Source organism: Dermatophagoides pteronyssinus, unplaced genomic scaffold (assembly GCF_027571235.1).
Source record: "Dermatophagoides pteronyssinus isolate colony J.1.1.1.1 unplaced genomic scaffold, Derpt_VIB-CSIC_2022.12 sq0025, whole genome shotgun sequence".
NCBI lineage: Eukaryota > Metazoa > Arthropoda > Arachnida > Sarcoptiformes > Pyroglyphidae > Dermatophagoides > Dermatophagoides pteronyssinus.
The window spans coordinates 475,127-495,808 of NW_027461549.1; the positions used below are offsets into that span (position 1 = coordinate 475,127).

General features: G+C 26.6%; 9 protein-coding genes and 1 long non-coding RNA gene across 11 annotated transcripts; 1 reads left to right on the forward strand and 9 right to left on the reverse strand.

Annotated features, from left to right (window-relative positions):
* Nucleotides 1-65: 65 nt before the first annotated feature.
* Nucleotides 66-998, reverse strand: LOC113788456 (uncharacterized). Its single transcript, XM_027337908.2, has one exon. The coding sequence runs from the start codon at nucleotides 881-883 to the stop codon at nucleotides 191-193; it is 693 nt and encodes a 230-aa protein (XP_027193709.2). The 5' UTR covers nucleotides 884-998; the 3' UTR covers nucleotides 66-190.
* RabGGTa (Rab geranylgeranyltransferase subunit alpha) lies at nucleotides 995-3,011 on the forward strand. The gene is given in 7 exon segments (XM_075823274.1): nucleotides 995-1,104; nucleotides 1,167-1,268; nucleotides 1,336-1,653; nucleotides 1,655-1,703; nucleotides 1,760-2,491; nucleotides 2,565-2,699; nucleotides 2,779-3,011. Coding segments are annotated over 7 exon segments (1,410 nt in total). The 5' UTR covers nucleotides 995-1,101; the 3' UTR covers nucleotides 2,850-3,011.
* A 3,858-nt stretch (nucleotides 3,012-6,869) lies between these two features.
* On the reverse strand, nucleotides 6,870-8,205 carry LOC113788440 (uncharacterized). Its single transcript, XM_027337892.2, has 2 exons — nucleotides 8,042-8,205; nucleotides 6,870-7,973 (listed from the first exon to the last, which is right to left on the reverse strand). Exons 1-2 carry the CDS (start codon nucleotides 8,089-8,091, stop codon nucleotides 7,013-7,015), a joined length of 1,011 nt encoding a protein of 336 aa, XP_027193693.2. The 5' UTR covers nucleotides 8,092-8,205; the 3' UTR covers nucleotides 6,870-7,012.
* Nucleotides 8,206-8,238: 33 nt separating this feature from the next.
* On the reverse strand, nucleotides 8,239-9,570 carry LOC113788459 (uncharacterized). Its single transcript, XM_027337912.2, has 2 exons — nucleotides 9,386-9,570; nucleotides 8,239-9,331 (listed from the first exon to the last, which is right to left on the reverse strand). The coding sequence occupies exons 1-2, from the start codon at nucleotides 9,430-9,432 to the stop codon at nucleotides 8,239-8,241; spliced, it is 1,140 nt and encodes a 379-aa protein (XP_027193713.2). The 5' UTR covers nucleotides 9,433-9,570.
* On the reverse strand, nucleotides 9,433-11,924 carry LOC113788439 (uncharacterized). 2 transcript variants are annotated; one of them, XM_075823262.1, is made up of 2 exons: nucleotides 10,732-11,924; nucleotides 9,433-10,659 (listed from the first exon to the last, which is right to left on the reverse strand). In XM_075823262.1, the coding sequence occupies exon 2, from the start codon at nucleotides 10,596-10,598 to the stop codon at nucleotides 9,567-9,569; it is 1,032 nt and encodes a 343-aa protein (XP_075679377.1). In that variant the 5' UTR covers nucleotides 10,599-10,659; nucleotides 10,732-11,924; the 3' UTR covers nucleotides 9,433-9,566. The 2 variants fall into 2 exon arrangements, with proteins under 2 accessions (XP_075679377.1, XP_027193692.2); XM_027337891.2 differs by having other exon boundaries at nucleotides 10,710-11,924.
* A 284-nt stretch (nucleotides 11,925-12,208) lies between these two features.
* Nucleotides 12,209-12,981, reverse strand: LOC142645848 (uncharacterized). Its single transcript, XR_012846885.1, has 3 exons — nucleotides 12,676-12,981; nucleotides 12,447-12,571; nucleotides 12,209-12,369 (listed from the first exon to the last, which is right to left on the reverse strand). It is a non-coding gene; the product is annotated as an uncharacterized LOC142645848 (long non-coding RNA).
* Nucleotides 12,982-14,133: 1,152 nt separating this feature from the next.
* LOC113788463 (uncharacterized) lies at nucleotides 14,134-16,005 on the reverse strand. The gene is made up of 3 exons (XM_075823317.1): nucleotides 15,520-16,005; nucleotides 15,263-15,425; nucleotides 14,134-15,181 (listed from the first exon to the last, which is right to left on the reverse strand). The coding sequence occupies exons 2-3, from the start codon at nucleotides 15,331-15,333 to the stop codon at nucleotides 14,134-14,136; spliced, it is 1,119 nt and encodes a 372-aa protein (XP_075679432.1). The 5' UTR covers nucleotides 15,334-15,425; nucleotides 15,520-16,005.
* Nucleotides 16,006-16,076: 71 nt separating this feature from the next.
* Nucleotides 16,077-17,524, reverse strand: LOC113788453 (uncharacterized). Its single transcript, XM_027337906.2, has 3 exons — nucleotides 16,872-17,524; nucleotides 16,505-16,786; nucleotides 16,077-16,423 (listed from the first exon to the last, which is right to left on the reverse strand). The coding sequence occupies exons 1-3, from the start codon at nucleotides 17,099-17,101 to the stop codon at nucleotides 16,174-16,176; spliced, it is 762 nt and encodes a 253-aa protein (XP_027193707.2). The 5' UTR covers nucleotides 17,102-17,524; the 3' UTR covers nucleotides 16,077-16,173.
* A 108-nt stretch (nucleotides 17,525-17,632) lies between these two features.
* Nucleotides 17,633-18,836, reverse strand: LOC113788454 (uncharacterized). The gene is made up of 3 exons (XM_027337907.2): nucleotides 18,517-18,836; nucleotides 18,166-18,447; nucleotides 17,633-18,091 (listed from the first exon to the last, which is right to left on the reverse strand). Exons 1-3 carry the CDS (start codon nucleotides 18,693-18,695, stop codon nucleotides 17,851-17,853), a joined length of 702 nt encoding a protein of 233 aa, XP_027193708.2. The 5' UTR covers nucleotides 18,696-18,836; the 3' UTR covers nucleotides 17,633-17,850.
* On the reverse strand, nucleotides 18,517-20,633 carry LOC113788445 (uncharacterized). The gene is made up of 2 exons (XM_027337896.2): nucleotides 20,152-20,633; nucleotides 18,517-20,066 (listed from the first exon to the last, which is right to left on the reverse strand). Exons 1-2 carry the CDS (start codon nucleotides 20,421-20,423, stop codon nucleotides 19,544-19,546), a joined length of 795 nt encoding a protein of 264 aa, XP_027193697.2. The 5' UTR covers nucleotides 20,424-20,633; the 3' UTR covers nucleotides 18,517-19,543.
* Nucleotides 20,634-20,682: the final 49 nt, after the last annotated feature.

The following is a 20,682-nucleotide window of genomic DNA, read 5'->3' on the forward strand; positions in this document are numbered from 1 at the left end:
AATGATGATCCATTTATGGATCCATTTTATTTCTTCGTAGTTAATTATTCATTTATGGATTATTAAGATTAACAAGGTTATTAATGATTTGATAAGAAACGATTACATAAGATTATTCATTTTTGTTTTGACAAGTTAAAAAATGAAAAAGAGAGAGAGAGATTGATTAACAATGATTGTTTAGAATGGATTATACCAAAGGGAAAATTTGTCGAAATTGTTTTTGCAAAAATTCTAAACGTATTTTTAATATTTCAATTTTTAATCGATATTCTTCTTTAGCCAAATCGATCAAAGAATAATCTTGTATGGATGACATATCAACCTGACAAGATTTATCTACTTTTATCGGTTGAACTTGATTGGTTGAAGTTTTCAATTTTTTATTAACATCATTATTATTTGTTGATGATTTTTTTGATTTTTTCTTACGTTTCGATACATCCGATGGTTGATTATTTTCAACATTTAAATCATTACAATTGTCATAATGTTGAAGATCGATTTTACGTTTGTCCATTGCCGGCATACGATTCCAAAAACTTTCAATTTCAGTGGCCGAATAATTGGTTGATAGAACAAGATTATAATCATGAGCAATGACCGACCAAAATGATTGACATGATTGAATTTTATCGGCTGATGACTTATAATGTACATATAAATGATGAATTAAACGATAATTTACAGATGGTTTAGGATTTTGAACAGTTTCGGAATTTGATTCAGGTACAACAACATTGTTAGCCATTTTTTTGGCTGCCGTAGTTGCTGATAAAACAGCTTGAGCCATATTATTATTCAAATTAAATTTTGAAAAATGCATTGTTTTATAACGATAAGGTATTTCATGTTCATTATCGTCACTGGTTATGAAATCCATCGAGAAATTTTAAATTTTAATTTAATTTTAATTACAATTTTGAAATCGAAAACATCAAACAACAACAACAACAAAACGTTCGATTTCCGTTCGTGGATTAGCCAATCAAATTGCATCATCGGTGGTTACGTTCTATATGAACGAACATACAGAGAAGACTGAATAAATCAACAGCTGTCTTGAAATAAATAAATTTTGTTTTTTTTTCAACAAAAAAAATGGTAAGAAAATTACAAATTTCAAAGATTTTTTCTTTTAAATCGCTCATTTTACAACTGTATAGCATTCCCGAAAAAAAGTTACGGTTAAAGATGAAACAAAAGAAAAGGCAAAATTATTGAAAGCACAAAAATTTCATTCCGAATTGACAAATCATTTAATCAAGGTTTGATAGTTTTTTTCTTGTTTGGTTTCATCATCTTAATTGTAATTTCAATGTTTAATGATTGAAGAAATCAGCATGTAAAGATCTTGATTCATTGGAATCATTGGCACGATTATTACAAATTAATCCTGAATTCGGAACATTATTTAATTACCGGCGAGAAATTCTTTTAAATTTCAAACAATCATTGGAAACTAATGAACAATCATCCGATGGAGATGATCCGGAAAATCAACCAAAAGAAGAATTATGGAAAAAATTTGATCAATTATGTGAAAAAGAATTAATGTTTACGGAAAATTGTTTACAATCTAGTCCAAAATCCTATGCAACATGGCATCATCGTATCTGGTTGATAAAACAGATGCGTAATCCAAATTCTCAACCGAGAACTTGAACTTTGCAATAAATGTCTTTCACTGGATGAACGAAATTGTAAGTGAATGAATGAATTCATGATGAAATTCTTTTAAAAATTTACCATATTTTAGTTCATTGTTGGGATTATCGTCGTTTTATCGTTCGATTTGGAAAAATACCAACAATGGATGAATTTAGATTTACATCGAAAAAAATTCTGGATAATTTTTCAAATTTTAGTTCATGGCATTATCGTAGTAGTTTATTTCGACAATTATTAGCCGAAAATTATAATCTTGAAGAATTACAATCAATGATTGATAAAGATTTTGAAACAGTTAAAAATGCCATATTTACCGATCCAAATGATCAATCACCTTGGCTTTATTTTTGTTGGTTAATTGATTTTGAACAAGAACTGTTATCGTTTGGTGATGAAAAAGAAATATCACCGAAATGTTATCCACAAATTGAACGATTTGTTTGGTCACAAAATTATCATTTATTAGCAATTGAATTCAATCGATCATTGGATCGATTTCCATTCGAAATCCGTATCAATCAGCAAAAAATTGATTTAAATTCATTTCATTCAAAATTTAATGGAAAAATATGGATTGTTCGATATGTTGATCTGCCAAAGACATCCACAGCTGATTCAATTGGATTTGAATTTTCAAAAAATCAATCGACAATATTGAAACATGAATTTAATGTTGAAAATATCAACAATGATTGCTGTGTTTATAATCGAATTTTGATTGATAATGATTATGGTCAACGACAAAATATACGTACGAATTTAATTCGTAAAAGAATTGATGATCTTAATGTTTTATTGGAAATTGAATCCGATTCTAAATGTAATATATTTACAACATACGGAAATATCCAATTTCGCTAAATCATGTTTTTTCCCCCTTTATCATTAAATAGGGCCAAATTATATGTTGACCATTGCATTGGATACGGATAATTTTGAAACAAATTTAAACGCTAGCAACAATAACAACCGGTTGGATAGATTAATTTCCATTGATCCATTACGTTGTAATTATTATAAAGATTTAAGTATGTTTTGTTTTTTTGTAAAAATTATTTACTTTAATTTGCTTATAATTAACATATTTTTTCTTTTTTTTTCACATAGAAAAAATGACCATATTAAAACAGAAATTATTTTCCAAAGATTTTGATCAAATTATTAAACAAATTTTATAAATAAAATCAATAATGTTTATGCTAATGAAATAATTAAAACAAAACTTAATGAAATAAAAAATAATTCCAATGCTGTTATAGCATCAATATTCATAAAATGAAATATTGATAATCGATAATATTGTCGATATAATTTTAATTGTGAAAATTGTGAAAATCTTGATGAAATTTTTTTCCCTTCGTTATTATTATTATTGTTAAAAATTTTACAATTAAAATAACGTTCAATTTGATCAAATAATTGAATATTTTGACGATTAATTTCAATTAAACCAAAATAAATTAAAAAACGTAATGAATGTGAATATAGTGATAATGGACGATTCATTTCATTACCCATTTGATCTAAAAATAGATAACATAAACTTGTTATAGTTAAAATACTATGTTCTAAAAATATAACAGCCAATATTAATGAAAATTTTGATTGAATTTGTTGATTTTTTGATGAAACATTACGAATTGAACGATATAAACGTTTTTCAAATGAAAAATTATTATAATTATTATTTTTTATAATAAACGATTTGGATGATAATTTTTGTTGAATTCTTTGTAATGTTAAATACAAAACAATTTGATGATAATATAATAGAAACCATGTTGTAATAATATAAATATGATAAAAATATAAACCAAATAATAATTTAAATTGACGCCAATTAAATTTATAAATAAGAATAATAATCCAATGATAATTATTAACGAATGACCAATGATCCCAGAATAATTTTACAGCTAAATAAATCGTTAATGCTTTTAAACGATTACGACGACAATCAAACATTAATGATCGGTGAATAAATACAGGTGAATCTAATAATAAAATAATACGATAACCGTATAGAAGATAATTGAATATAAAACAAAAATATATAATTGGATAGATAAGATGAAAATTTAAACGTAAAAAATGATGATATAATTTATGTGATTGATGTTGTACAATACTATCGGCAACAATCGAATCATAATAAATACAATATAATGTTATTATATTTAATAATAAATTTATAATCAAATATATTAATGAACGTTGATTTGTAAATGTTATTGGTAATAATTGTAATCCGAATGCACTTGAATTTCATTTGAAAAAAGTTTATACTTTTAAATTTCATCCAAATTTTGATATATAACTTACCCATGTAATAGGACAAATATACGTAGATAAGGGCTATGTATTTGGTTCATCTTTTTTTTTGGTTTTTTGAATGTTTATGTTGCGAATGGCGTCGATAATTAAAAGAAAATTTTTCATTTATTCCAATAAAACTTGTAATTTTATTCAAATTAATTAATTAATCAACATTTTGTCATTTACAGGGAGTCAAATAAATAGGAAAGTAAATCGATCAATTATTTACAAAATACAACAACAAAAAAATCAATTGGCTGTTTGTGAAATAATCAATACATAACCAAATGAAAAGAAAAATATATTAATCAATAATGTAATATCAACATTTAACCAATTAAATAATGATAATGAATAATATTTGTAAAAAAACGAATATAATAATTTGAATTAATGTAGTTTATTACAGGTTGTATCACATTCAGCTCAATAAAATATAATGAAATACAACCATTTATATAAGAAAAATAACAGGAAAATAGTTCGAAAGTTCTAATAGAAACGAGCTAAATCTCGTTTCGTCACACTCCCCGCGCGATTCCAAATCGAAAATTTGCTAATCGGAAGTATCATTTCGGTTACTTTTTCAAAGATTTCGAATTTTTCATGTCCAACAGTACTAGCATCATCTTCAGAAAATATTCGAAAAAACGGCCATTCATATCGATTTACCAGAACATAAAGGACCATAACCAAGTTATCAATTTTAAAACTAATCATTTTCTGAGCGTTAAATAGGCACAATGACAAAAGATGATGATAACGCCAAAATTTTTCATTAAAACGAATTTCATATTCCATAACGATAAATATTTTCTTGAGAAATCTGCACAATACAATAATAATTAGATTCAATACATTCGAAACAGCAAAAGCAGACAAAAATTGAACCATGACTAGATAAACAATACGAGAAAACATACAAAAAGCAATTAAACCACAAACGATCATATAATTCATCGGTAAAACAAAATCAATACGAATTGATACTAAAGGTGAAGTAAACCAAATTCGTAGCGACGGTAAAACCAAAAAAACATTTCCATGCGCCATACGATAAAACGAAGTCCGGTGATCACACAAAATATTACCTTCGGGTAATAAACAACGCACAAAATTCAAAAGTTGATCAAAAGACTCTAATTTTCCAAAATCTTCCTCCTGACCAGCAAATTCAAATTTTTTGCTTAAAATCGATACATTACAAAATACTTTTAACAAAGCATAAACAGAGGCGACAACAAGATCATAAACAACAATAAATTTCAAATCCTTTAAAAATCGTTCAGCGTTAATGATTTTACAGAAAAACTTAACAAAAATGATCGAACCAACAACGTGACGTTCCGATAAATTCAATACATAAATGATTTTGATTGATTTCTTCAATAAGACAGCCATTTGGCGATCTCGATCACTTGACCAAGAATCAAATCGATAAAAATTCATAATAAAATCCGACCAAAACGTAAATAAACTCGAAAAAATCGGATGAATACGGTATAACAAATCACCAAAAACAAAATGTTCAATATAAATGACATAACCAAAAGCAGAAACAAAAACATACATAATACCATAAATTTCTCCACCAGCCGGAAGATATCGATACATTTTCAATTCTGATAATTCATTCCTAAACATCAAATGATTTATCACTTGTTCAATAATTCCGATCGGAATATGATCGACCAAATCAAAATTACTCGCCAGTTGATACAATAATTTAAATTTCAGCTTTCCAGGATCAAAACCATAAAGATCGAAAATCTTTCCAATAATTACTAAACGATCACTTTGAGTTTTCATAAGATCTAATTCGAGAAAATCATAAACAAAATCATCATCATTCGTATTCATAATCGTAAACATGAACATAAATTCACGAAAGTCAGGATAGTTCGATAAACAATCATCACCATCTGCAATTCCTTTAGCTTCTTTCATAATGTTCACTTCATCATAAAACTCAAACTTCGATAACAAATTCGATTCGTTCTTAAATTCCAAAATCGAACATTGAAGTTCATTAGTTTTTTCTCGAATTTCAATCGAACAATTTTCTCTCGAAGGAAATCGTAGGCCAAACAGAGATGACGATTCAGGTTCCGGTTCATTTTTCATAGCATCCAAATTATTTTCATGACCACCATTAGCTGACGATACAACAAAACCACCCACAGCATTCACATTTGACATAGATTCGTGAGAATCGACCAAGTTCATCACATGTTCATCAAAAATCGTCCTGTTAGGATCAACCAAATTGTTCACAAGATCTCCATGAACTGCTTCGTTAGAATCTTTCGATACATTCATATTCACATTGATATGTTCGCTACAAATCATTGATTTCGCCAGACCATCTAAAGACGTCACATTGTAATTCAGAATCGAAGAGACTGAGCCAGATTTCAAACGATCAATATAACGATCCAACATCACGTTATAATGCTCAACTTTTTCTTCAATCTCATAAGGGATTTCCTCGTCTTCAGGAACCAAATCAAACAATTCTGCGTTCAAAAAATCCATTTCGACACGTAATGCTTCAGCATGTTCGATATCCCATCTCCAATCCGACAGACGTGATATAATTCTTCGACAAGCCAATAATTTCTTTCTTAACTCTACAGGTACAGCAATCATTTTGACAAACATTTTCAATAAATTCTGGTTTCTGGTTCCAAAATCAACAAAATCTTCTAAAGGTTCACAAAATCACAAAAATCTACAAAAGAATCACAAAATCATAGAGTTCATAAAAATCTCAAAATCACAAAAAATCATAAATTCATAAGAATCACAAAGAATCACAAAAATCATACATAAAATCAGTATGCTGACGTGTAATCCCTGTAATAAATGTAAAAAAACGAATATAATAATTTGAATTAATGTAGTTTATTACAGGTTGTATCACATTCAGCTCAATAAAATATAATGAAATACAACCATTTATATAAGAAAAATAACAGGAAAATAGTTCGAAAGTTCTAATAGAAACGAGCTAAATCTCGTTTCGTCACAAATATTGTCGATAGATTTTTAGTTGATTATATTTTGTATAACGTGCTATTCCATTATCATCATTATGGCGACCATTAATTTTCATCAACATTTGTATAGTGGTAAATTTCCGTATAAAATGATGATCAATATGATTGAAAAGTTTAAGATTTTGACGATTCAATTCGATCAATGCTAAAAATAAACCATAACGAATACTTTGTTCATATAAAGACATCCAACCAATACCGGTACCAAATGATTCCATCATAACAAAACATAAACCACCGATAATAGAATCGGATAATTCAATTAAAATAAATAAAATTATATGAGAAAAATAATATTGAAGATAACGAATTTGTTCGGATAACAAAATTATTGAATGATATAATCGTTGTTCAATTGAAAAACTATTTGTCATTCCTTTATCGGGTCGAAATTTCTTGACAATTTGTTTGAGTGTAAAAAATGTATTGAGTTGATAGTAAAAAAGTAGATACCAATTGATCAATTGTGAAGCATGATATATAAACATTCCGGTCAATAATTTTAATGATCGAAATCTAACTAAAAATGATGGCATAGATAGATAACGATATTCACGAATAATGAATCTTTGATACCAGAAAATTAATACGAACACAAATATAAATATTGCTTTCAAACGATTTCGTTTATAATTGTAAATTTTGATGAATGCATTCGAATCAAGTGAGGCAATAATACGATGTCCATAGATCAAATAACTGATGATTGAACCGGCATAAAGTAATGGATAAAATGCATAGAAATTGGCTTTTTGAAAATATCTAAACAGGTTATTTGATTCTGTTTTCGATTCGAATTGATCAGCAACCGGTGAATCAATAAATATTCCCCAATAAGTAATAATATTCAATGAAATGTTTATCATCAATGTAATGATTGAATGCCAATCATTCCAACATATTGGTGATAATTGTAAACCGGTTGTTCTATTTAGAAATTGAGAAAAAGAATGATTTAGTCAATCAGACAAATGATTTTTAAAAAACAAACATACCCATATAAACGAATAAATATACGTAGATATGGATTAAAAATTTCCATCATTTTCAATTGCTTTTTTAAGATTGTTTGACGCCAATATTCAATAATGTTATGTTTAATAAATTTTCTTTCTTGTTTTGAAAAAAACACATTTTCTCATCAATATTCATTCGATTTAATTTGTTTTTAGATGATGAACGAAACAATCGATCAATTGATCTTTGTTGTTTGTGAAATTAACATTACATATCCAAATGAAAAGAAAAATATACTAATCAATAATGAATAATCAACATTTAACCAATTGAATAATGATAATGAATAATATTGTCGATATATTTTTAGTTGATTATATTTTGTATAACGTGCTACTTCATTATCATCATTATGGTGACGATTGATTTTCATCATGATTTGTATGGCGGTAAATTTCCGTATAAAATGATGATCAATATGATTGAAAAGTTGAACGTTTTGACGATTCAATTCGATCAATGCTAATAATAATAACCAACGAGTACTTTGTTCATATAATGACAACCAACCGATACCGGTACCAAATGATTCCATCATAACAAAAGATAAATTACCAATAATAGAATCGGATAAATCAATTAAAAGGAATAACATTATGTAAGAAAAATAATATTGCAGATGACGACTTTGTTCGGATAACAAAATTATTGAGCGAAATAATCGTTGATCAATTGAAAAACTATTTGTCATTCCTTTACCGGGCCGTCGAAACATCGATTTATTCGACCATAATTTTCTGACAATTTGTTTGAGAGTGAAAAAGGTAACAAGTTGATAGTAAAAAAGTAAATACCAATTAGTCATTTGTGTAGCATGATAGATATATATTCCGACCATTAATTTTATTGTTCGAAATCGAATTATAAATGATGACTTAGATAGATGACGATATTCACGAAGGATGAATCTTTGTTGCCATAAAAGAAAAGTGAACAAAAATATAAATATAGCTTTATAACGATTTCGTTTATAATTGTAAACTTTGATGAATGCATTCGAATCAAGTGCGGCAATAATATGATGTCCATATATCAAATAACTGACAATTGAACCGGCATAAATTAATGGATAAAATGCATAGAAATTGGCTTTTTGAAAATATCTGAACAGGCTGTTCGCTTCCGTCTCTGTCAGTAATTGATCAGCAAGAGGTGAATCAATAAATATTCCCCAATAAGTAATAATATTCAATGAAATGTTAATCATCAATGTAATAATCGAATGCCAATCATTCCAACAAATTGGTGATAATTGTGTACCGGTTGTTCTAATATTTCCAAATTGAGAATTAAGAAAAATACTTTAAAAAAAACAAACATACCCATGTAAACGAATAAATATACGAAGATATGGATTATGAATTTTCATTATTTATTTTCACCGATTGTTTAAAACAAAATATTCAATAATGTTTGATATTTTGATGCGACCCGGAAAAACAATTGATCTCATCGCAATAATACTCATTCGAATTAATTTGTTGTAATGGACGAAACAATCGATTAATTGATTTTCGTTGTTTGTGAAATTAACAATACATAACCAAATGAAAAGAAAAATATACTAATCAATAATGAATAATCAACATTTAACCAATTGAATAATGATAATGAATAATATTGTCGATATATTTTTAGTTGATTATATTTTGTATAACGTGCTACTTCATTATCATCATTATGGTGACGATTGATTTTCATCATGATTTGTATGGCGGTAAATTTCCGTATAAAATGATGATCAATATGATTGAAAAGTTGAACGTTTTGACGATTCAATTCGATCAATGCTAATAATAATAACCAACGAGTACTTTGTTCATATAATGACAACCAACCGATACCGGTACCAAATGATTCCATCATAACAAAAGATAAATTACCAATAATAGAATCGGATAAATCAATTAAAAGGAATAACATTATGTAAGAAAAATAATATTGCAGATGACGACTTTGTTCGGATAACAAAATTATTGAGCGAAATAATCGTTGATCAATTGAAAAACTATTTGTCATTCCTTTACCGGGCCGTCGAAACATCGATTTATTTGACCATAATTTTTTGACAATTTGTTTGAGAGTGAAAAGAGTAATCAATTGATGATAAAAAATTAGATACCAATTAGTCATTTGTGTAGCATGATAGAAATATATTCCAACCAATAATTCTATTGTTCGAAATTCAATTAAAAATGATGGTTTAGATAGATGACGATATTCACGGATGATGAATCTTTGTTGCCAAAAAATAAATGCTAATAAAAATATGAATATAGCTTTCAAACGATTTCGTTTACAATCGTAAACTTTAATGAATGCATTCGAATCAAGCCGGGCAATAATATGATGTCCATAAATCAAAAAAATTACGATTTGACCGACATAAAGAAATGGATAAAATGCATAGTAATTAGCTTTTTGAAAATATCCAAACAATTTTTTTATTTCCAAATCGGTTAATAATCTATCAGCAACTGGTGAATCAATAAATATTCCCCAATAAGTAATAATATTCAATGAAATGTTGATCATTAATTTAAGGATTGAATGCCAATCATTCCAATCAATTGATGATAACTGTGTACCGGTTGTTCTAATATTTTCGAATTGAGAATAAAGAAAAATAATTTAAAAAAAACATACCCATGTAAACGAATAAATATACGTAGATATGGATTATAAATTTTCATTATTTCAATAACATTTTTCCACCAATTTGTTTAAAAAAACACTAAATATTCAGATAATGTTGGAAATGCGATCCGGAAAAACGAAATCATTCGATTTATTAATTTGTTTGTTGTTTTTATGATGATAATGATGAACGACTACAATCGATCAATCAATCGATTAATCGATTAATCGATTGTCATCTTCGTCGTCAATGTTGTTGTTTGTGATATAATCAATACATAACCAAATGAAAAGAATAATAAATTCATCAATAATAATAGATCAATATTTTACCATGTAAATATTGATAATTGATAATATTGACGATAAATATTTAGTTGATTATATTTGTAATAACGTTCAATATTCATTTGGATCATTAACAAATTATTACTATTCAAATGACGATATGAATGATGGCAAAATTGTTTCAAACGAAAATAATAATCAATATTATCAAATTGTTGAATATTTTTTTGATTAATTAATATTAATAATATAAATGTAACTAATAAATGGGAACGTTCAACGTAAATCTTTACGTGTTCGAATGTTGTGTGTGCAGCTTTGGCGTTGTAATGATAAAACGGGATATAATTTAGAATAAAATATTTTATTGACCAAGCATATGAAGATCATAGATCTCCAAAATACTCGATGATTGAATGATAATTTAGGAAGGCTTTATATACTAGATTTAAATCAGTTAATTACATTCATTAGGCTACAACATTCATTAGTTGATTAACAAAACATCCAAACGATGGTATTTAGGACATGTAATCAATCAATAACATTCCAAAACAAATCATGTTTTGGAAATATTATTTACATAAATATAAATAAATGATTAAATTGTGAAATAATTGTACTAAAATTAATAAATTTTAAATTTGTTTGATGTAAAAACGAATATGATAAAAAACCAATAATTTGATTAATTTGATCGATTAACAATAATAATAATATTGATGAATAATAATATTGTAATCGACGATTTGCGTTTGATAATATCAATATGGATCGAAATAGTCTTTGTTCCAATGAAATGCTATTTGTTATTGTTGTTTTATTGATTTTTGAAATTTTTCGAGGTAATTTTTGTTGAATTTTTTTCAATGTAAAAAATAATAAAATTTGATGATAATAAAGTATTATCCAATTAATAAAAAATGATGAATCAAATAAATATGATGCCATAATCAAACGAATTTGTGACCAATTTGAATGAAAACATTGATAAAAATCACCAAATAAATATCTTATATCCCAGAATAATTTAATTACAATAAACATTCCGATAATTTTCAAACGATTTTGTCGACAATCATCAATGTTATTATTAATATCGAATATTGGTGAATCAAGCATTCGTATAATACGATTACCATATAAATGATATGCACCGATAAAACCAAAATAAATTAATGGAAATATTGCATAATAATTTGCTAATAAATATTGTTCATATAATTTTTTCATTTCGATTACAATCAAATGTATTTCAAACCAAATTGATTGATCACCGAAAATTAGAAAGAAAATGAAAATATTTAAAACAATGTTGATGAAAAATATAAACATTGATGGCCAACAAAAACGAACCGGTGATAATTGTAAACCAGATGTTCTTTTTTGTTTTTTTGCAATAATAATAATAATTATTGTGAGATTCGAAAAGATTTTGTTTTTTTTTCCACAACTTACCCATGTAAAAGAACAAATATTCTTAGTATTGGATTATGAATTCTGGAATTATGTTCTTGTTGATTCATGTTTTCTATGATGATGATGATGATGATTGGAACCCCGATTATCAATCAATTGGTTGTCTGTGAAATAATGATTATATAGCCCAATGAAAATGAAAACATATGAACAAGAAATAGAAAATCAATATTAAGCCATTGAAATATTGATAATTGAAAATATTTACGATAAATTAATAATTGATTAAATTTTGAATAACGTATTGAAATTTGATTATTTTGATTATTATGGTTATCAATAAATTTCAAACGAAAATGTTGATAAATTTGATCAAAAAATTGTATATTTTTTCGATTAATTTGAACCAATAAAAAACATAAAGCTGTACGTATTGTTTGTGCAAAAACATTTGCTAATTCAACACCACTTTTATATGGATCAAGTAAAACGTACAGAAGAAAATGTATAACAGAATTTGTCTGTTCAATTAGTACACCGATCAATAAATATGAACAATAATATTGTAATTGACAATTTGATTGAGAAAGATTTCTGATTGAACAAAATAAACGTTGTTCAATTGAAAAATTATTATTTGTTTTTTGTCGTTTTCGTCGTTTTGTTGTTGTTGTTGATAATTTTGAAATTAATTTTCGAAATGATAAATATTGTATCCATTGATAATAGAACAGTATATACCATGTTATTAATTGTGATGTATCATATAGATAAATTGAAAAAACAATAATTATAAAATCCAAATCAGAATGAAAAATTTTTGAAAAATGAAAAATAACATAACGATAATTCCAAATAATTTCAATGAAAATAATAATAATAATTGTATTCAATTGTTGATTACCATTGATTTGAATTTGTTGAAATGCAGATGAATCTAATTGTTTAATAATATGATGACCATAACGTAGATAACAAAAAATTGTAATTAAATAACATAATGGATATGAAACAATAATACTAGCACGACGAAAATGTTCATAAAGATATGATTGTACTCGATATGATTCGATTGTTTCATTCGATTCAATATACATTCCATATAAAACAAATATATTCATTAAAATATTGATTGATAATCGAAGAATTGAATGCCAATCATACCAACAGATTGGCGATAATCGTACACCAAATAATCTAAATCAGGGTTGAAAAAATGAGCACGAAAGTCACACACACAAACAAAAATCAACAATGAAGGAATTTACCCATGAAATTTGACAAATATCCGAATATAAGGACTATGTATTTCATGTTCATCATTCAATGCCATTGCCATGTAATCATCCAATATGATGATGATAATGATGACAAATTGAAAATTTACAAGGATTTTACCATGAATGAATAAGAAAAAATGTTGTCATTTGTTTACCACCAACATTTCATCATATCAAAAAACCTATTGTCATAAATGATTGATTAGGAATGTCATTCGTTTTCAGCACCCACAAAAACAAAACAATCTTATTCTTGACAACAACGAAAAACACATTCACAAAATAAAAATCAATAAAGATTTTATTGATTCGATCGGATCGATTCAATGTATGAATAGATATTATCGATTATCGAACAAACCATAAAATAATAATAAAAAACATATATTACATAACCGGATAGGTGATAATAATAACTATTTTTACTTATAAGTAAAAGAAACAAATTAATCGGTTGTTTGTGAAATAATAAATATATAGCCCAATGAAAATGAAAACATATGAATAAGAAATAAATAATCAATATTAAGCCATTGAAATATTGATAATTGAAAATATTTACGATAAATTATTAATTGATTGAATTTTGAATAACGTATTGTAATTTGATTATTTTGATTATGATTTCCATTAAATTTTAAACGAAAATAATGATAAATTCGATCGAAAAATTGAATATTTTTACGATTAATTCGAACCAATAAAAAACAAATAGTTGAACGTACAGTTTGTGCAATAACATTCGGAATTATAATACCCATTTTATATGGATCAATTATTATATAAAGTAGAAAATGTATAATTGAATTTACCTGTTCAATCAATATGGCTATTAATAAATATGAACAATAATATTGTAGTTGACGATTTGATTGTGAAAGATTTCTGATTGAACAAAATAAACGTTTTTCAATTGTAAAATTATTATTTATATTTGTTTTTCGTTGATGTTTTGAAGTTGTTGTTGTTGATAATTTTGAAATCAATTTTTGAAATGATAAATATGTAATACATTGATAATAGAATAATATATACCAATTGATCATCTGTGATGTATCATATAAATATATTGACCAAATAACAATGTTAAAATTCCAATCCGAATTAAAACTTTTCATTAAATGTCGAACAATAAAACGATAATCCCAAACCAGTTTAATGATTATAAATATAATGATCGATTTTAATTGTTGTTGATTAACAGGTAATTGAATCTGTTTGAATATAGGTGAATCTAATTGTTGAACAATATGATGACCATAACAAATATAACAGATAATCGTAATGAAATAACAAATAGGATATGATGCAACAATACTAGCACGATGAAAATGTACATAAAGATATGATCGTGTACGATATGAACCGAATGTATGATCCGATTCAAGATACATTCCATAAATAGTCAATATATTCAATAATACATTGATTGATAATCGAAGAATTGAATGCCAATTATTCCAACAGATTGTTGATAATCGTACACCAAATGATCTAAATTGTTGACAAAACAGAGAAAAGTTTTTTGAAAAATGAAAAATTTTTCATGCAAAAAAAAATTCAACAAGGTTTTACCCATGAAATTTGACAAATGTCCGTATCAAAGGACTATGTATTTGATGTTCATCATTCAATACCATTGCCATTCAATGAAGAGTTATGCATCCGCGATGATGATAATTGATGGATTTGATGACAAATATTGACAAATCGTACATTAATTTCTTTTACAAATAGACTGACAATGAACCCATCATCAATATCGATTTCAACAAAAAAAAAAAAATTTGAAAATTTTCAAAAAGTAAACAATCAAAATACAAGGATTTTACCATGAATGAAAAATCTTCGTTGACCACCAACATTTCATCATCATCAAGACCATTGTCGTATCATTGATTGAATGTCTTCATTGTTTTCGTTTTGTGAGTGTGTGTTTCCAGCACCCAAACAAAACAATCTTTTATTCTTGACAACGACATTTAATGTGTTTTATGGGGAATAGAAAATCAATATTTTTGACACCTCAAAAAACAACAACAACTATCGTTCGATAAAGATCGTATCGATTTTATCTGATCGGATCGATCCATTATGAACAAAATAAACAAACATTATTTGATGGATTGTGCCATTGAAACAACACAATCACTTGATCTTGGCCATCATCATCAAACACATTCGAACACAAACACATTGTATGTCATGGTGATCCAGAATTGTTTAACATAAAAGATAACAAAAATATCATCGAATCTTATCGACGACATTGATTAATAAATAATCGATAGTGATGGACGAATTTGTTGTTGTCATTGAATTGAATTGTTTGTTCGATTGTCAATGATTCGATTTTTGTAAAAAAATAAAATTTTTTATTCATTTTTTTTAAAAGTTTTAAAATTGGTTATAAATATACATTATGGTGTAATAATAATTCGGAGATAATTTCGAAAAAGAAAAGAATGGTTTCAATTTTCCATTATTCATTCAATTGATGAAATTAATTCGGCAACATTACGTATAAAACTTGGTTTGGTTGATTTATTTTTCCAATCACCAATATTGATTGGATCTAATTGATCACAACGATCAGTATCGGAATTATATTCACCACAACTACGATCAATAAAACCATTCATTATTGATTGTGCTGATTCGGCAAATACTGTTATTTTTTGTTTACAATCACCGGCCGATATTTTATCGATGCAACGTTGAAATTGTAAATTTTCACTGTTTAAAATGAATTAAAAAAATCAAGGTAAAAATTACAAAAATTTAAAATTTTAAAATTTTATTTAATCAATAACAGACCAACAAAGATGTGGAAATTTTAGATTATTTGGTCTCGATTGTATGGCACCAATTTTATTAGCCGTAATATCAATACATTTTGATAAACGTTGTTTATATTGATTTAAACATGGTGCAGCATCAATATATTCACGTGCACGTTTACTATTACGATTTTTACATAATGATTTGGTACGTGATCGATATGAATATAAAACTAATGATGCAATATTACGCATTGAATTATCATCCAGACATTTTTTTATCGATTGTGATAATTGATTGGCAAGATCAATATTTTTTCTACGTAAAAACAAACAAAAAGAAAAATGAAATGCAAATCAAAAATCACCAAAGAAAATACGGATTTCAAATTCAAAATTATTACTTGCAATATTTAATAAATTCATCGGATGTTGTTGGAAATTGTCGTCGATTTGATGAAACCATTGTAAAATCATTAAACATATCATCAAAACGATCACAACGAATATTATTATTTGAATTGGAATTTATTTGTTGATTAACCGCAATAACCACGATATTGTTGATGATCAAATTGATTATAATTTGAAAATTTATGAAGAAGAAAAATTTGGATTTTTTCGTTAAAAACATTTTTTTGGAATATCGACCGAATCGAATCAAATTGAATAACAATTTTCAAGACAACAAACAGAAAAATTATTATTTAAAAAATGGCGTCGTTAACAAAGGTAAGTTATCCGTTTGATGTGATGTGATTTTTTCTCCGAATGATGCTAATTTTATTTTTGGAACATTTTTCTTTTTTTGCACATCACTTATATATATGATGTGCGAAATAAGATGCCAAAAAAAATAATTGACCATCATTGAGGATAATAACATCATCATCATCATCGTATCGTGGTCATCATTATCATCAAAAAAAAAGAGCAAATCTTGAAAAGTGCGCATCCTTCGGATGTTTATTTATTGCCTAGTCAAGCCATTTCTTTTCTCAACAAACAAGCAAACAAAGGATGAATTTTCTGAATTGAATATGTAAATTTGAAATGAAAGAGATGCGATGCGATATGCGAGAGAGAAAAATAAACGGAAAAAAGAGGAAAACGAAAAAATAGAAAGAAAGATGCGATTTTGAACAAGAAAAAAATTAAAAAAAAATTGAAAAAATGGAAATTTTTTATTCATTTCAAGGTTAATGATTGATGATAAGTAGTGTACCCCTTTCAGTTTTTTTTGTCTTGTTTAAGGTCATGTCTAATGTGTGTTTGTGTTTGTGGATGATGTGTTTTAATGATGTTTTACAAAACTCAAAATTGATTTGATTCGCTTTGATTGATTTTTTGGTTGGATCGATCAATCAATCGATTGAATTCCATTTATTCAATTGTTGCAATCAATTCAGCAACATTAACAATAAGACTTGGATTTGTTTGTTCATTTTTTACTGTTATTGGTTTTAAACGATCACATTTATCTGTTTCATCATTATATTCACCACAACTACGATCAATAAAACCATTTGTCATTTCTAATGCATTATCAATATAACCTTGTAAATCTTTTTTACAATCACCTGATTGTATTTTTTCAATACATTTTCGTATTTGTCCAGTTTCGCTGTGTTTGAAAATTGAAAATTTGAAAATTAATAAAGTTTTTTTTTAAGAAAACGAACAAAATGGAAAACCTACCAACAAAGATATGGAAATTTTAAATTATTTGGTTGCGATTTTATCTCTGCAATACGATTAGCAGTACGATCAAAACATTTTGCCATTTTTGATCGAAAACGATTTAAACATGGTGCAGCTGATATAACAGCATTTGCTTTTGAATTATTATTACTACGTTTACATAATAATTTCATACGTTGTCTATATGAATAACCAACTAATGCAATAATATTTTTCATTTCATTTTTAAAACATTGTTTTGACATTGTTGTTACATCGGCTGCTAGCTGTAGATTTTGTCTATGTGTTTGTTGAAAGGGAAAAAAAAGGGTTAAATCAGTCAAAATTGAAAAATCAATGGAAACTAACTTGCAAAATGTAGAAAATTCCGGTAATGTTGTTGGAAATTTTCTTGTTTTTGATGTAACAATAATAACATCGTTAGCTAAATCAGTTAAATGATCACAGTCAAATTTTTTTTTAGCTTCCGATGTTGTTGTTAGTATCATCCATATGGCGATTATCAATGAAAATTTTCTGGTCATCATCGTTGTTGTTGTTGTTGGTTGGTTATCATTTCAAACAGAGCAAAAACAAAAAAATTTTAGATGAAAAAAGATTCAGCTTTCACACGCAGAGAAAAATACAGAATCTGCAAAATTTGATTCAAATTAGTTTCCAATGAAGATAATGATGGTGATAATAATTTTCAGCCATATTTATACATTCGACGACGACGATACGAAGGTACGATACCTTTCTCTCTTACCAAGGTAAGATTGATGTAGTAATCGATGAAATTTATGGAAATTAATAATTTAAAAAAAATGACGTATACGAAAAAATGATTGATTAATTTTGACATTCTTCTTAAATCTCTACATAGAAGAAGTTTATCACTTTTTCCTTGCACTAATCACCCAAGCTAGAAAAATTGAAATTTTTCCAGAAATCAAGAATTTCATTTGATATACAAAAAATACATATTGCATTAGTTTTGGTGGTGGTGGGGGTATGTATTTTTTTCACTTTCTTACGTTTAATTTTGTTTGTGATGTTTGATGTTTGTTGTTTTTCTTTTCTAAAATTTAATTTGGATGCAATCACTGGATTAATCTCATTAATAATCTTTTTCATTAAATTCATTCTCGAATGTTTTTCCACTGAAATGTCACATTTCAAATCGAAAGAATATCGTTTTTTTTGCTTCGTTTGAAATGAATTTCTGATTTTCATGTTTCGCGTTTTTCATTACCACCACCACCACCATCGCCATCAACAAATCATCTGATTTGATTCAATCAATCATCGAAATTGAAAAAGATTTTTCTCGAAAACAAAATTGATAAAATAATTTTTATTTAAGAAATTCTTTACAAAAAACAAAAAAAATTCTCTAAACATTTTCAAATATATCGACTAAATTTGTAACAAAACTTTTTGAATATGGTCGTAAATTTTCAATCGGCAATGATGGTAATTGTTCACATTTATCAGTATCAAGATTATATTCACCACAAGTAGAATCGAGAAAATTTCCAACAACACCGGTTATTGTTTCCAATAATACTGGTAATTTATCTTCACAATTATTTTTGATCATAACCTGTGTAAAACATTGTATTATTTCAACAAATTGACAACAAAGTTGTGGCATTTTTCTATCATTTTGTATATGTTTTATAGCAGCATAATTTAAACTTGCACTATCCATACAACGACCAATCGGTTGTTTATTACGATTCATACATTCAGATGCATCAATTAATGATAATGTTTGCTGTGATAAACGTTTCGAACAAATACGTTTCATATTGCCACGTACTGAATAAAGAATTATGGCCAGAAAATTTTTCAATGTTTCTCTTGTACATTGATCTTTATATTGGTTTAATGAAGCAAATATTTCTTTTGATTCACTTTTGTGAAAAGAGGGGAAAAAACATTATCATTTTTTGGATATATTCTGAGTAACAAACAAACAAACAACCGAAAAAAACTTACTGACAAAATTTTTTCAATTCATTTTGATTTTCAGGAAATTTACGTTCCGAATGGCTAACAACCATTAAACGATCAAAATCATTTTCAAATTTTGTACGATTACATTTGATATTTTTCTTAACATTGAGCGTTGTTGTTGTTGATGATCGTTGTCGTTTTTGTTGTTGTTGACCATTTACAACACCGGCAATATTAATTATGATTATGATTATGATGATGATAATCAATTTTAATGACGTAATAGACATCATTGATAATTTTAGAATATTCATATTTGGTTTGATTGATTGATTAATTTTGTTCAAATGAATTTTGTTCAAATGAATTTTTCATTTTTTTTGTCGAAAATCGAAAACAACAAAATCTTCACCATCATCACTATAACGACTGTATCATCATCAAAAGGATTAAAATAGGCGTCATCAACGAATTGACAACAAATTCGTGAATCGAATGTTTTCATTCGAATGTTTTGAAGAAAAATGATGTTCATTTTGAATTTGATTTAAATTTTGCAAAATGAAATATAAA

What these genes read in the sequence shown, in the direction of transcription:
- LOC113788440 (XM_027337892.2), bottom strand. Translation starts at nt 8,091, where the DNA reads ATGATGGAAATTTTTAATCCATATCTACGTATATTTATTCGTTTATAT. An exon ending in ATATTTATTCGTTTATATGG is followed by an intron (nt 7,974 to 8,041) that starts GTATGTTTGTTT and finishes ATTTCTAAATAG; the next exon opens with AACAACCGGTTTACAATTAT.
- LOC113788463 (XM_075823317.1), bottom strand. Translation starts at nt 15,333, where the DNA reads ATGGCAATGGTATTGAATGATGAACATCAAATACATAGTCCTTTGATA. An exon ending in ACATTTGTCAAATTTCATGG is followed by an intron (nt 15,182 to 15,262) that starts GTAAAACCTTGT and finishes TCAACAATTTAG; the next exon opens with ATCATTTGGTGTACGATTAT.
- LOC113788454 (XM_027337907.2), bottom strand. Translation starts at nt 18,695, where the DNA reads ATGATGACCAGAAAATTTTCATTGATAATCGCCATATGGATGATACTA. An exon ending in GAATTTTCTACATTTTGCAA is followed by an intron (nt 18,448 to 18,516) that starts GTTAGTTTCCAT and finishes ACAAACACATAG; the next exon opens with ACAAAATCTACAGCTAGCAG. An exon ending in AAATTTCCATATCTTTGTTG is followed by an intron (nt 18,092 to 18,165) that starts GTAGGTTTTCCA and finishes TTTCAAACACAG; the next exon opens with CGAAACTGGACAAATACGAA.
- LOC113788453 (XM_027337906.2), bottom strand. Translation starts at nt 17,101, where the DNA reads ATGTTTTTAACGAAAAAATCCAAATTTTTCTTCTTCATAAATTTTCAA. An exon ending in GAATTTATTAAATATTGCAA is followed by an intron (nt 16,787 to 16,871) that starts GTAATAATTTTG and finishes GTTTTTACGTAG; the next exon opens with AAAAAATATTGATCTTGCCA. An exon ending in AAATTTCCACATCTTTGTTG is followed by an intron (nt 16,424 to 16,504) that starts GTCTGTTATTGA and finishes CATTTTAAACAG; the next exon opens with TGAAAATTTACAATTTCAAC.
- LOC113788439 (XM_027337891.2), bottom strand. Translation starts at nt 10,756, where the DNA reads ATGAAAATTTATAATCCATATCTACGTATATTTATTCGTTTACATGG. An exon ending in ATATTTATTCGTTTACATGG is followed by an intron (nt 10,660 to 10,709) that starts GTATGTTTTTTT and finishes CGAAAATATTAG; the next exon opens with AACAACCGGTACACAGTTAT.
- LOC113788459 (XM_027337912.2), bottom strand. Translation starts at nt 9,432, where the DNA reads ATGAAAATTCATAATCCATATCTTCGTATATTTATTCGTTTACATGG. An exon ending in ATATTTATTCGTTTACATGG is followed by an intron (nt 9,332 to 9,385) that starts GTATGTTTGTTT and finishes TGGAAATATTAG; the next exon opens with AACAACCGGTACACAATTAT.
- LOC113788456 (XM_027337908.2), bottom strand. Translation starts at nt 883, where the DNA reads ATGGATTTCATAACCAGTGACGATAATGAACATGAAATACCTTATCGT.
- LOC113788445 (XM_027337896.2), bottom strand. Translation starts at nt 20,423, where the DNA reads ATGAATATTCTAAAATTATCAATGATGTCTATTACGTCATTAAAATTG. An exon ending in GAATTGAAAAAATTTTGTCA is followed by an intron (nt 20,067 to 20,151) that starts GTAAGTTTTTTT and finishes TTTTCACAAAAG; the next exon opens with TGAATCAAAAGAAATATTTG.